The sequence below is a fragment of the Anarrhichthys ocellatus genome, unplaced genomic scaffold, assembly GCF_004355925.1.
Source record: "Anarrhichthys ocellatus isolate YVR2014 unplaced genomic scaffold, GSC_Weel_1.0 scaffold39, whole genome shotgun sequence".
Taxonomy (NCBI): domain Eukaryota; kingdom Metazoa; phylum Chordata; class Actinopteri; order Perciformes; family Anarhichadidae; genus Anarrhichthys; species Anarrhichthys ocellatus.
In genome coordinates, this window is record NW_022280069.1 from 1,898,675 (window position 1) to 1,913,012 (window position 14,338).

Here is a 14,338-nt window from a genome sequence, read left to right on the forward strand (position 1 = left end):
CTCGGATATATCTGAAAAAAAACAAAAGAGCAGATAAAAAAAGCCCTGGATGCTGTCGGAGGTTAAGTCGTTTCTGTGTGCTCTGGTTACAGGTCAGTTCGCTGTGATATGAGCAGCTAAATATAAATTAGCCTCGAACTTCAATACAAGCACAAGCAATTTACATATATTAAATTGACTTTGGAGATTCACACAGTCGCATGAAATTTGTACAAATGATAAAAGGCCTGAGAACCAAAGAGGTGTGTGCTGTAGAGCTCCATTGATCGACAAAAAAATGATCTACGCAATTCAAAATCTTTGGAGTTTGGATTGTTTGTCAAACAAGATGGTCGATTTGAACACATCGCGTTGGGCTTTAGGAAACTGTGACTAACATTTTTCACAGTTTTCTGGCATTTTATGGACCAACGAATATTAAAATAATTGAGACAATAATCGTTAATTGCAGCCCTAGAATGGTGTCAGTTACAGCAGCCCTATCACAACAATAGATAGGTTATATTGTAAATAGTTTAAAGACAAACAAATACTTAGAATGTTCTTAGTTTTACATGTGTATATAATTATAAATTACTGCTGATACAAATGTTACCACGCAGGAACAATTTGTCTTTCCTGCTGCTTCGGTGACATCTGAGGATGAAAACAGACGACGGTCACTTGTTTTCTTGCTCATTTCTTTTCTCTGAGATCCTAAAATGAACACACAAACGTATAAAAGATTATGATCATCTGAACCAAAGCAGATCGTTTTCAATTTAGTAAATTCAGGATTAATTTTGTTACCAGTGAAATACTATAAAAAGTGTTGGTTACTATAATGTTTTACTATAATCCCACTTGCCAACTTGTCTGTTAGTCCAATAATTCTGTAACCCTTAAACAGCTCATATCACTGTAAATAAACCAATAAAGAAATTTAAATCCTTAAATTATTTCAGTTGTATGTTGTGAGTTGAGGGCCCCGACAGTAAACTGACCCTGAGCTCTATAACTCAAGATAAACTACAATGACAAAAGTTCTCAAACAAACTGGCAGTAAAATGAAATGCATTTTGGCAATAATGATTTATCTTTGGAAAACAGTCGTTTAATGACGAACGATGAAATGTCACCTTGTGTGTTGCTTGGTAGTAGTTGTTCTCCTCCAGCAGCTCCTCTATGATCCCCTGAAAAGGAGCATTTTGTACAGGAAATCACTTCACCGGCAGACAGACATCCAACATGAACATCAAGCGGAAATTAAAGAATTTTGTTCCAAAATGAGACACTAGATCCAGCAGGAGAAAACAGAATAATACATATCCACAGTATTGACACGGGTGGTTTGTATTAAAGAAAATATGTATTCATTCTTGATTGCATGGAAGGAATAGTTCACCAGTGTAGGAAATGCGCTCATTCACCATCTTGCCACATAGTTGGATGAAAAGATTGATACCGCTCTACTTCCTGTACGGCAATTATGAACCGGCAGCGGGTTAGCTTAGCTTAGCATAAAGACTGGAGGCAAAGGGAAACAGCTAGCCTGGCTCTGTCCGAATGTAACATCAGAATCTCACTCATGAACACTTTCTATCTCATTTGTTTTAATCTGTTCAAAAACCAAAGTAATAAAGTTAATTCTTCTAAAGCACTTTGAGATGTTCTATGAAAGGTATATATGTTATATTTAAGTAACCTTGCATATTTCCCAAAAAGGTTTTACTGAGGAAAAAATCTCATAATGGTTTGTTTTTCAAAACTTAAAACAGGAAACCCACAAAAATCCTTATCAGAAAAACAGACCTGCATCTGCTGATAGGTGACTCCATCTTTGAGATTCCCATCACCTGTCAGGAGCAGAGAGAGAGAAAATCAGATGTACATTCTTGGCATTCAAATTTCAACATACAGCTGTGCATCATTTGAGATCTGAAGGCACTAAAACGCACCAGATCACATTAATAATTTCCTTTTGAGGTTGTGTAAGAGCAGATGTGCCAAAGAGCCTGCGGGGTTGTTGTGTTTGCTGTACGGTGAAGCTGTGGGAACGGTTCCTCTTACCGGTGCTGTCAGCAGTGAAGTGGTGGACCAGAGGACACCAGTCTGAACTGTTTGTGCTGAACTCCATCAGTTCTGGAGAGGCATGGAGGAGCTACAGGGAAACAGGAAGGAGATCTCTATTCAAGCTTTTCTTGGTTTTATGTGACGATGTATATCTTTGGGTCAGTTGACCGTACAAACCTTGCTGAGCTCCACTTTGAGGTCGTATGGATCGCTCCCAAAGTGGAACAGAGACTTTTTAAATCTTTCAATGACCCGGCGTTTAATGTTGTGATGAGGAGCCGGTGGAAGCTGGAGATGGGGGGGGAATTATATTTCTTACAAACATTTAAGTATCGGTCCTGAGTCGGCATAATGTGAGGATGAAAACAGAATGTTTTGCAGATTGATGACCTTTTAGGTTTTTGATGGATTTGTGACAGAATTAATGAGTCACGTTATTGACCCTCTTAAAATTCAATTCAGGTGTATAAAACCAGAATCACCATATTTGGACTGACACAAATAGTTGTATTACCTGAGTGATGTATATAATGTTGTGCAGCTGCACGAGGAGCCTCTGAATGGGATCATCAATCTGCCGAACCTTCTTCTGGGAGACGCAGATCCCTGCTGACACTGAAGTAAGAGCAGAAGCAAACACACTAAATAAACAGGATGCGTTTTATAAAAGACTTTTAGAACGTCTGCTCTTTTGTGTTCCAATCAGGCTGAAAACGTACCTGGTCTAATCTTTGCAGCAGCGCAGTCACCACTGAGACGAGAGGGAAATTGAAAAGGCAGGTTAATAAACTGTGTCAAATGTGAATACACTTTTTAACTGGCCTCCATTTATAGATAACTCTCTTTTTGCATAATTAAATGATGACACTGTGGCCAATATATACATTTTGCTCTGACCACACAGAAATGGATTGTGAGGTTTCTCACTTACCCAGATTGAATTTGGTCCGGTGTGTTGCAGGCACTGGACTTTAATTCTTTGATCGAAATAAAACAAGCCCAAATTAAATACAGTGAATCAACCTATCTGAAAAAACCTAAAACAATAGTAACTTCTAGCTTTAAAAGACCAGCTTTGTAGGTAACAGTAAGACTGTCTGTTCAAATCCCAGACTGCCCCCCCCTTGTTTATAATTCACAGGTTGACTTATTTATCATGGAAATACTCAAAACAACTCAAAAAGACCAACCAGGAAGAGACTCAAAGTTACCACAAAGAAAGATTTAAACTACAAAAAGACCACAAAAAAAGGCTAAACAACTATAGTCTGAGTCTCCCCCCTAGGTGGTGGGGCCTTTAGTATGTGTCTGTCCAGGGGCCCATTGTCATATAATCCACTCATTCCACCACCTCATGATAAATACTCTCATATATTCTCTTCTAAGTTATCTCACTGACGGAGAACTAACCGTAGCGTTTCCCCGTAAAGGCAGTGGTGTTGATGTTGGTATCGCATGGTTCTACATCAGCATCTGAGGCATCATCTAAAAACACACCAATAATTATTTACAACATTTAATCATTTTTAATTCAAATCTCTCCCAGCCTGTGTTGCTTAAATTCTGTGCAGTAAGAAATAGTCACCTTGACTGATGCTCTGCAAGCTGTGGTTTGAACTGCAGGTTGCAGGAGAGCGAGGAGTTGGAGATTCAGTATTCATGAAGGATTTTTCCTGCAAAAAGGTGCAGCATGTATTTTAAAAACCCTGCAGGACAAACTAAAAATATCAAAATATTTACAAACTTTCATGTCGAATAAAAAATGTGCATCTAGCCATTACAGAAGTTGATAGTTACTGCAAAGAGGGAAGTCTGTTGTTCACAATTCATTACATGTCAACAACCACATTGAACATAAATAAATCTAATCTTCATCGTCCTTTAAGGACTTCCTTTCTTTTTTCAAAATCCAATTCACCTGAGACGGGTTCGAGTGACAGCAGTCCGTCCTGCTTTTGTGCCTCTCCAGGAAGTACTTCTGCGCTCGCTTCCTGTCTCTCTCTGCTCTTCGTTCCAGTGCATTCTGAGAAGTGTGGAGGCCGTCCATCAGCCTCATCATGAGGTCGGAGATCCTGGAGCTGACGGCCACGATGTCCGGCCGCCGGTCTGCATCTGGACACAAACACCTGACAGGACGTCCCATAACAGAACAGAGTACCGTATGAATACGTTATCACCAATATAGTGAAATGACAGCCAGTAATGTGAAATGGTAGTAGGGCTACTGTTGAACCTTTAAGGATACAGTATAACTAATGGACTTTTCATTTCATCGATATCCATAATTTCAAAATAAAAGCCTCACCATCTGATCATGTCCTTGACTCTCTCTGAGAAAGCTCCTTCTTCAATCGGCTCGTAGACGGCCTCGACAATCTACCAGCACAGAATAAGAAGCAAAAGATAACAGACGGCCGAGAGAAAAACTTGTTGACACGTGTGTGTATGAGTGTGTGTGTGTGTGTGTGTGTAACCTTGCTGGCCAGCGACAGCATGTTACTGCTGTTGAACGGAGGCTGTAAAGCAGCCATCTGGTAGAGGATGCAGCCCAAAGCCCAGACGTCGGCTTTCTCTCCATACGGCTCGTTCTTCACCACCTCTGGACTAACACACACACAAACGTTTGTACGCGTTACCTTGAGAGGAATCCTTACAACGCATTCACCCTGCTGTACCTGAACTTAATCTTCACCAGCCCTAAAACAACAGCTCGTTGACAAAGAGAGGACCGGGAAATATGTCTCTGCCTTCCAAATATGTCCTTGTAGTCGAATTGATCCTCATAAACATGTTGCAAGACACACACACAGCTGTTGTCAGGACCATAAACACACTTGAACTGCAGCATTTGCTGTTTCTCTAAACTGCTAACAGGCTGTAGAAACATGAAAACCAGCTCCTTAAAGGGTTGATTCACCAAAAACACATTTTCTCACCTCCTCCTGGTGTTATCTCACCACACAGGCTTTGAGATATCTCCCCTCAATGTAACCAACGACAAATGCATTTAATTGAAGATGCTCTCAGTAAGCGGATCTTAATAGAAACGGTTCTCAAGAATAAGAGAGAAATAGTCCTGATGAAAACTCTACTGCTTAAAACCGAACATTTAATCTAAAAGCTGCTGAATGGTAAAAATGTCCTCACCAGGAGTAAAGGATGGTGCCGACCACTGACGTTAGCTTGCTGTTCTCCAGTTTCTGCTTCGCTAGGCCAAAGTCGGCTTCAAGTAGAAGAAAGACACGGAGTTAAACTCTTATAAGACAAGACGGGGATAGCGATGAACTGTTGACACTCACTGATGGTGACTTTGTCCTTTTCCCCCAGCATGATGTTGTTTGGTGTGAGGTCTCGGTGGACTATTCTCTTTTCCTTGTGCAGGTACCTCAATGCCAGACACATCTGAGGGAGTATAGAGAAGACAAATCGGTTCGTAATTAAGTTGTTAAAAGGACTCTTGACTGGAGAGAAGGAGATGTTTTCATTCAGTCAAAATGCCAATTTTGAGTTACATTCAGGCTGAAACCAAAAAAACTTTATCTTTTGAGGAGTATGTACACAGGAAACAGTGTTGTACTGCAGTGATTCCCAACTTTCTATTCTGATGAGCTCAAGTAAACCTTCATCACCAATTCATGTTCCCAATGTGTTCATTTTAGACACAGAGATCCTAGAGCTTACTTTTAACTTTCTATTATCACACAGCATGCATGAGAAATGTTGGACTTTTACTGTATTTTTACTGTGTACTATATCAATGAGGTATTTTTACATTGTGGTATTAGTACTTCTACATAAGTAAAGGCTCTGACTACTTCCTCCACCAATGTCCACAGCAAATATAGAAGTTCCCCACATGATTGTTCTACTGCATGTTAAAGGGACGCTTTGCTGATTTTCAACAAGCTATCATTACAATGTGGGAAGTAAAAGCAAACGAACAATGTTGAACTTCCCTCCATGTTGCCTACACCCAGCGGCCTCTTCTCATTTACCAGAAAAGTACAAAGCTTGTGTAGTGCATGATGAGGGCTAGAGACATATTTCAGGATCCCAAAAAACTATGATGAAAACATAATGCCTCCGAGTGCAGATCTGTTTCTCAAAGAAGATTTAAGTTTCAGGGTTGTTACCTGTATGAATATATTCCAAAGTCTGTCTTCTGTGAACTTCTGCTGCTTCTCATTGAGAGAGTTGAAATGTTCAGCCAGCGGCACTCCCTCGATCAGCTCCATCACGATGTACAGCTTGTCGCCTAAAGTGAAGAGTATGATGAGGGGTTTTCTGCTTTGAACTTCTGTTGTGTTCCCTTCTCACAATAGCTGGGGTCTGAAATGATCCTCACCTTCCAAAAAAGTCTTGTAGTATTTAACAATGTTTGGGTGTGTCATCTAGAAAAGAAGAAACATGAACAACACAAAATATAACTCGGATAGCACGTTATTAAATTTACTCTGTGGCTGGGTTGCACCAACAAGGATTATGTTAAAGATTAGTTCTAATCAGAGTTTAGCAAAACTAGGTTTAAAATGAATGAATCTAGATTTGAAATTAAGAAAAGCTCTGTTGCACAATTACAAACTAATCAAGGTTTAGTAAAGCAAAGTTCGAACCTAAATTAAATGTAGTTTAAAGAAGAACATTTGAATTAAGTCTTTCTTAATTATAAGCTAGTTTTGGTTTTAGCTAAACCATGATATAATCAGGTTTAAAAATGAATCCTTGTTGGTGCAGCCTAAATAATAAAGTGTAACTTTGTGCCTGTTCTTTGACAATCGTGAGCTCCGAGATGATTTTCTCCACGTTGCTGTCTCTGGACTTCTTGTCTTTGCCAAACGCCAGGTTATGGAGGTTCACTTCCTTCAGAGCCAGGAGGTTCTGGCCACTCTGCTTTCGGACCTGTCATGTGAGTATAATCATTAAAACCAAGAACACTTGATGGCATGAGGTTACAAAGAAGCAAAACTGACGCAAACCAACGCTGCCGTTTTACCTTAAAGACGCTTCCAAAGGCACCGGTGCCCAGATGGTCCAGGATGGAGTAACCGTTGATGACTTTAAGGGGAGGTCGGTTCTGGTCCACAGCCTCGATGCCCTCTCTCAGGCTGTCCAGTTCCTCTTCCTGCATTACAAAACACACAGAACATCATCCATTTGCAAGGTAAAGAACATTAATATTTCTTTTTATTTCACAGCCCGACAAAAACCAGCTGAATAAACACATGAATGCACTTAGAAGCTCTTTTATTACAGTGTAGAGTGAAACTTTGGTTTGCAGTCCCTCGTAGGCCGCGAGGTCCCGTACATAATGTCCAACATCAATAAACAACTCAAAGAGGTCTGTGGGAAAGAGTCTGAAAGGGATAAGAGATTACATAACAGCATTGGAGAACATTTTCCAACAGTAGCTCAATTTAAACAAATTATGCATGAAATTATTTTTTTCTTTCTAAAACAAATATCTTGTAACATCACCTTTTAAACAGATGTCTGTTTCTCTCCACGCTAAAAAGAAACCGAAGGGTCCGAAACGCATAGCACTACGTGCAGAAAAAATGTACAAATGTTACATTTAGGTAGTTTCAAACTCTACATTTACATTATAGGGAAATTTAAAACATATTTGAAGCCATATACCTGTAAAGATGTGACCTTTGGTCCAGAGTTTTGTGGTAAAATCAACTTTGAGACGATATAAACCCCATTTTCCTAAGAAAAGAACGTCAAAATGTATTGACACAGTGTTTTAAAATATTCTAGTAATCTGATATAAAGTTGTACTTATTCATTCCCAGCCTCTCAACTGTCCTGCTCTTCATGTAAAGACGTTTGCATTACCTGCACAATGTGGTGAGCAGATGTGTCATCCAGACAAAGCTCAGTCAGAACTGTGCAGCAGGCTGGGAAAGGGATTAAAGGGGATACGACTTAATTTAAGAACTCATACATGCAATGTTATAGTCTCAGACTGTCCAACATTAATAACTCACTCCCCAAACCACAGGAAGCACAAAGACTAAAAACACTGACGCCTTTAGACTGTAAAATTCAATGTTTCTCCACAGATTCTTATTGGGACAGACGTAACAAAATGTCGGGTTTTTTACCCTAATTAGTTGTATTTCATAGTCCTTTCTTTAGGCATTCAGAAAAATAAAATGTACATCTATTTCCTCCAAAGTATCAAAAGATCTGGATTCTCACTTCAGGAAAAAAGCTGTTTACATTCTGAGCAACTGATAAGACTCCTTTGGGGGAATCGCTTACTGTGCAGCGGCGAGCACACGGGCCTGTTTCACTATCAGTACAGAATCTTACTCTCAAGAAAACACTTTTACGTGCAGTATGTCAGTTGTTTGGTCCCTGACCTGACTGCAGGGCCACAGTGTTGTCCACCTCCTCCTGTGGGCTGAGCTCCTCTCTGATGAGCTCTCTGTCAATGCGTCCGGCTGCGTTGGCGCTGGAGAGCATCTCGATGGACGAGCGGTCACAGACGTACTGCCTGTCACTGGGAGAGTTATGTTGAACGTCACCATACTAATTAATGCAAATAACAGCACTTTGTCATCTGTGTTTGCCTGAAAACGAAGCTTCATAACTGAACTGTATTGTGATGCTGGTTACGGAGTTGTAATCGCATCCTCCATCATTGGCTGTTAAAATGTAAATCTGGTAGTTTTGAAGGCCAGAAGTCATTCTGCAGATATACAGTATCATGGTAAAGTTTGTGGTATTGGGCAGTATACATCTGATCCTTTTTCACTTTTACAAATACTCTGAGTTTAGTTTAGTGTTGTACTTCTATGAAGTTGGGGGACTCATATGAGACAGATTTTTCGAAGAGGAATGGTCTAAATTGATGCAGCAGCGGCTGAGATATGCTTACTTTTTTATGGGTCAAGCACCAAAATCACTGGAACCTCCAATTCCCATAATGCAACAAACAGCATATTTTTGTTAGACCTTCCCTGTCTGGTAAGATAACTAATGAATCCAATGAAAGCTGCTATCAAGTTGCCCTATTGGAAATGTAGGATCCGTTGTTTATGGAGCTTGACCTATACTAGAGACTAAAAGTCAGCATATCTTGGCTTCTGTTGGGTAGATTTTGATTATTCTAATTTTAATCTGTCACTGCGAGTCTCCCAACTTTATGGAATTGCAATACTAAATTGCTGGAGTGACCCTTTAAAACCACAAATCAATTCAACGCAGACAGAAAAGTATCTGCTGCAGTTTTGTCCAGTGAATTTTCAGGGATAGAAAAGTACAGATGGGTAGTGTTAACAGCGTTTTGGTTGAAACGCATTTGAAGTTTGTTAATAATGGAGAGTCTGTTTTAACTTTGACTGTGGTTGTGAAAAATACAATCCTATCATGTAGTTTAAACATCAAATGCGCTTTAATCGCTCAGTTTTGCAAACTTGTTGAGCAGCCGGAGAAGCTGCTGCACCCCGCCCCAGCTCCGGATCTCCGTCCTGGTGTCGGGATCCTCGCAGAGCTGGACCAGGACCCAGGCGATGCTCCACAGCAGCTTCAGGTGCTGACCGTACAGCAAGCTCAGCAGCACGGGCAGACCCTCCAGCTCCCTCACCTGGTCCCTCACCTGGCTCACCGGGGACAGGAGCCTCAGCAGCTCCGCACTCATCCTGGAGGAAAACATCAGGCTCAGTGTAGCCTTGCTTGTTTCCAAGGTTTTATGTTGTTTTAGATTACTTTGTATTGCTTACTTGCTTGCTCACTTAAATTGTGGATATTAAGATTATTAGTTTATCATTTGGTGTACAAAGGGTCATATGTTAAATTCCTACAACAGCAAAAGCTACGTGTCTTTGTTTACTGTCAGATAAGACAACGTGAGATAAGCTGAGACGAGATGTAGCAACTTTGTTGATTTGTTTGTTCAGCTTTTATTTTATCAGCAACTCATGAAGGAAGGAAAGTTCCAACAACTCAAAATCACTGCTTTGTTGAAATGTTGTGTCTAACCTCTTTGACAGCAGGTCATATTCCTGCAGTATTACAAGTAGATTCTCCACTATGGGCAGCTGGCCAATCTCCTGCTTGCATTCTGGGCTGCAGAAGAAAATGTCTTACAGCAGATGAAATCTTAAAGTGTATTTAATGCATTAAATGACACGTTTGCTTACCTCTCAGCCAAAGTGGTGATTGCCAGCAGGGCTCCCAGCAGCACACTGCTTTCTGTTGTGGAGAGGAGCTTCACCAGCGTCTAGAAATGGTTTACTAAATGAAAGACTTGACTTTTTCTCCACAAAGCCATTAAATATAGAAGAATTTGAGATTATAAACCGAGAGCAAAGACACTCACTGACTACCACGACCTGCCTGAGGAGATAAGGAGATAAGGAATCAGTAATCTCTTTTAAATCACTTCTTAAAACCCATCTTTACAGACCGGCTTTTATGTGATGTTGTCGCTTTACTGCTTTATATTATATTTTATTTTACTAAGTTATTTATTATATTTCTTGGTTTATTTTATATCGTATTGATTGTTTCATCTATTGTACTGTTTTATCAGAGTTTAAGTCTTTAGTTTGATCTTTGTTGGGCCTCACTGTTGAGCTTTCTGTTATTGTTATTGATGTCTTGCTTTGGCTGCTTTGTCTGTCAAAGCACTTTGTAATCTCTGTTTTTAAAGGTGCTATATAAATAAAGTTATTATTATTGTTACCATGTTATTTTTTATCATATACAAGCATGACTTAATATATCCATATATCTCACAAAGAGAGAGTAAAAGATTTGCTATCACTCTCCATATCGGTTTCCATTGCTTCATTTGACAACTGAGACTAAATATTTGCAAATATTTGCACTCTGGAAGCTGCAAATAATTGCATGGCAATCTGTGTATTCTCAATTTGTAATTTTAAAAAATTACAAATTATTCTATAAATAAATTCTAATCAAAAAATATATTACGACCCTGTTGTAGAGCCTACATAAATACATTAAATATACAATAAGTAGTGAGTGGCCAGTTCCAGTGCACCAACAGGAATGACTATTGCAGCATGAAGTTTATTATCTCAGTCGTGAATATGATATGACAACATAATCACAGATAACCTCATCTCGACTTATCACTCACCATGTGAGCGCCGCTCTCGATGACCCAGACCCTTTGACCCTCGACAGCAGACAGCTTCTGAAACATGTCTGCAGAGCAATCAGCGGAGGCAGCGTTGAGGACGTACACAACGCTCATATTATCATGTGTCTCCATACTGCCCCTCAGATTACTCACAGGTCATTGTGACCAGCTTCTGCACAGCAAACGCCTGTTCGCCGCAAGATGCATACGCGGCAGTGACACGCTCCATATACTGAAAGAGACACGGAGCAGCGATGAGGACGACAGGACATTTATGAGGATAAATCTAAAAAAACACAGTGAGAAACGTCTTGGAGAGCAGTTACCCTGGCAAGTAAATGAATGCCTCGGAGCTGATGGAGGATTTTCTAAAAGAAAGCATTTGAAAGGGGCATTATTGTTTTCATACAGTACAGAAAATATTCATGCGATACCAAATAAACTCTTTATTTTCAAGTTGTACCTGATGGTGGGGATCTCTGAGCAATAATCGTAAGCAGATCAGAACTCTGAGGACAGACTCGGGCAGCGCATGATCAATCCATTCACTAAAGAAGGAGTAAACATCGTCAGTAAACCTTTTTTTGGGAGACGAGAAGAATGCTGCAGTATTTTGAAGATATTTTACCTGCAGAGTCTGTTCTTGACCAAAGATGCAAGAATGTCAGAGAAGAGTTTATGCATCGGGTGGCTGCTGAAGCATCTTTGGTCTCTGTATGTGATGCTGTGAAGATGAACGTATATAATTAGGTCCACAACTGTACAGACTGATTGTTAGAGGAAGTCTCATAATGAATGTTAAGCCACAGAAAACACTGTTCATTAACTCATGTACTTCTATCCTTCAAAACTATTGAGTGTGACAACTTCACAATGCATTGTGAAGTAGTTCATTATTTTCTTCACTCTCGACTATGTTTTCTACACCACCATGTTCTGTTCATATGCAGGGCTGGATACCAGAACGACCTGTGTCTGGATCTGTGTGAATCAAGAATGAAAAGCTGATTCATAATCTTGTTTACTATATGTATATATCACAGTGAAGCATGTATAGTAGATATATGAACACATTCCTCAGTAAAGATATCCAGAATATAGATAGGTATGAAGCTGCAAACTTTCACGTATGTGAAGTGGAGATTTCTGACTCTTAATATGAGAAAAAAAACTAATTTCGAGAAAACAGCTTTTAAAAATATGTAATGTAAAATGACATACATTTTGAAGACACTACAGGTGAAGATATCAACTTACCCGGTTGATTACTTACATTAAGACGAGGTGAGGTATTATCTAAGGGTACCTTTCGGTGAATTTAAAAGAAATCTACAGACGCAAATAGACAAAGTAGTAAAATAACACTGAAATGTGTAATTTTGATGTTTTTCTTTACACTACTCTGTAAGAAAACACGTTATGGAAGAACAGCCCCAACATCTCAAAATTGACGAGTGCATGAAAAAGGATGTTTTTGTTTTAAGAACAGGCTGAAATTGAGCTCTTGCAGCCAATTCATTGTGTGTTTTGTGGTCTTAAGAAGCCGCAAATGACAGATAATTGAATGAAAACCTGAATTTTTCCAGTTCCGAGGCCTCACTGGCGACGTCGCTCTCACTCCTCTGTCTGTTAGTGTCTTTAGGAGGATGCAGGCCTTGAGGTCTGCTGGCTCCTCTGCTGCGTGCTTTACTGTGACTCAACGCTGCCACCTGCAACACAGGGAGTCTCGTACTACAACAACCACATGGACCTGAAGACATATGAGCTGGTTTTGTTATCAAAGTGTCTGGACCCCACTGCCTCAGTGTGGAGGCACTTGTTGTTGCTCACCTCTTGTCTGGGAATGCTTTTGGCAAGCAGAGACTGAAGCCTCCTGAGATCATGAGATCCCCTAAAAAAACAGGCTTCATCAGGTGATTTGATTTTGTCATATTAAGAAAATTCATCTTAAATGATGTAACAGACTTTTAAATGACTGGGAGGAGGAGATCGCCCGGCTTACTTGCTTTGGATTCCTTTGGATTTCAGGGGCAGTTTTTCTCCTTGTCTCCCTTTTTTAACTGGATTGGACATTTTCAGCGGCCCCCCTTTGTTTCCATGAGTGACCTGTGGACACAAAGAGACATTTAGACAGTGGTGAAATGTAATTAAGTACATTTAATCAAGTACACTACTTAAAAACAACTTTGAGGTACTTGTACTTTCCATTTTATGCTACTTTCTACTTCTACTCCGCTACATTTTGGAGGCAAATATTGCACTTTTTTACGACATTTATTTGACAACTTAAGTTACTTTGCAGATTTAGATTATTAATACAAAATATAAATCAAGTAATAAAATTGTGTAAGCTACCCAGCGGTATATAAAGTTATTCAAATGAGCGCCACCTTTACAAGCTGCAATATCTATATATATATATATATACAGTAGCATTTAATATATTATTCCAAAATGGACCATTCTGCATAATGATTACTTTTAATTTTGAAACTTTAATTATGTTTTGACACTAATACTTTTGTACTTTTACAATACATTTTTAAATGCGGCACATTCATTTGTAACAGAGTATTTCTACACTGTATATTACCACTTTCACTACTTAATAACTACTTAAATAAAACTAAAACTATCTGCACAGCTCCACGCCACCAGACATGAGTAGGAAAATGTGTTTGTTTTGTAATTTGAGTGAACCAACACATGATGTAATAATATTGGTCAATATTTTGCATATTCCAACGTTTTTGTTTTTAACAATGTAGTGCCCACAGCTCTTTACATTGTCAAAACAGATATCTTACATATTTAATATTCTTGACCTTTGCAGTAGCTTACTTGTTTTATCCTTTTCGTTTTTCTTCAGCTGAATTGGGCTATTTTGCTAGAGTATCTGTATGCAAATACTGCCTACTTTAAGTAGGAGTACTTGTAACAGAGTACACAGCAGTCTACTTCCTCCACCACAGATAGCCTCTGTGATAAGAGGGCTAGCTCGACTATTTAGCCTGCATTTGTCTGCAGGAAGCGGTTGAACTGATCCTTGTTTGGCAGTTTTAAGAGGACAAGTCAAAGGTCTCTTACCACTCCTTCAGCACCGCAAACCAGCAGCTTGGTTCTGAATTAAATACGATTTTTTCTTATTTAAATATCCTTAGCCGGCGA

General features: G+C 39.5%; 1 protein-coding gene across 1 annotated transcript; it reads right to left on the reverse strand.

The window, feature by feature from the left end:
* Positions 1-659: 659 nt before the first annotated feature.
* Positions 660-13,243, reverse strand: nek10 (NIMA-related kinase 10). The gene is made up of 34 exons (XM_031867361.1): positions 13,173-13,243; positions 13,001-13,061; positions 12,743-12,879; positions 11,799-11,894; positions 11,634-11,718; positions 11,497-11,538; positions 11,324-11,402; positions 11,168-11,235; positions 10,203-10,282; positions 10,042-10,128; positions 9,477-9,701; positions 8,421-8,560; positions 7,891-7,952; positions 7,690-7,761; positions 7,528-7,592; positions 7,304-7,406; positions 7,046-7,174; positions 6,814-6,951; positions 6,398-6,443; positions 6,186-6,307; positions 5,352-5,454; positions 5,200-5,275; positions 4,527-4,656; positions 4,358-4,428; positions 3,971-4,178; positions 3,638-3,725; positions 3,503-3,537; positions 2,984-3,027; positions 2,567-2,693; positions 2,230-2,340; positions 2,050-2,140; positions 1,792-1,835; positions 1,120-1,172; positions 660-699 (listed from the first exon to the last, which is right to left on the reverse strand). The coding sequence occupies exons 1-34, from the start codon at positions 13,241-13,243 to the stop codon at positions 660-662; spliced, it is 3,129 nt and encodes a 1,042-aa protein (XP_031723221.1).
* Between the last annotated feature and the right edge of the window lie 1,095 nt (positions 13,244-14,338).

Excerpts from the sequence above, each read along its gene's own strand:
- nek10 (XM_031867361.1), bottom strand. The coding sequence starts at position 13,243 with ATGTCCAATCCAGTTAAAAAAGGGAGACAAGGAGAAAAACTGCCCCTG. Across the intron at positions 7,953-8,420 it reads CACTGTGGCCCTGCAGTCAG|CCTGCTGCACAGTTCTGACT; the intron begins GTCAGGGACCAA and ends TCCCTTTCCCAG. Across the intron at positions 1,836-2,049 it reads CTTCACTGCTGACAGCACCG|GTGATGGGAATCTCAAAGAT; the intron begins GTAAGAGGAACC and ends TGCTCCTGACAG.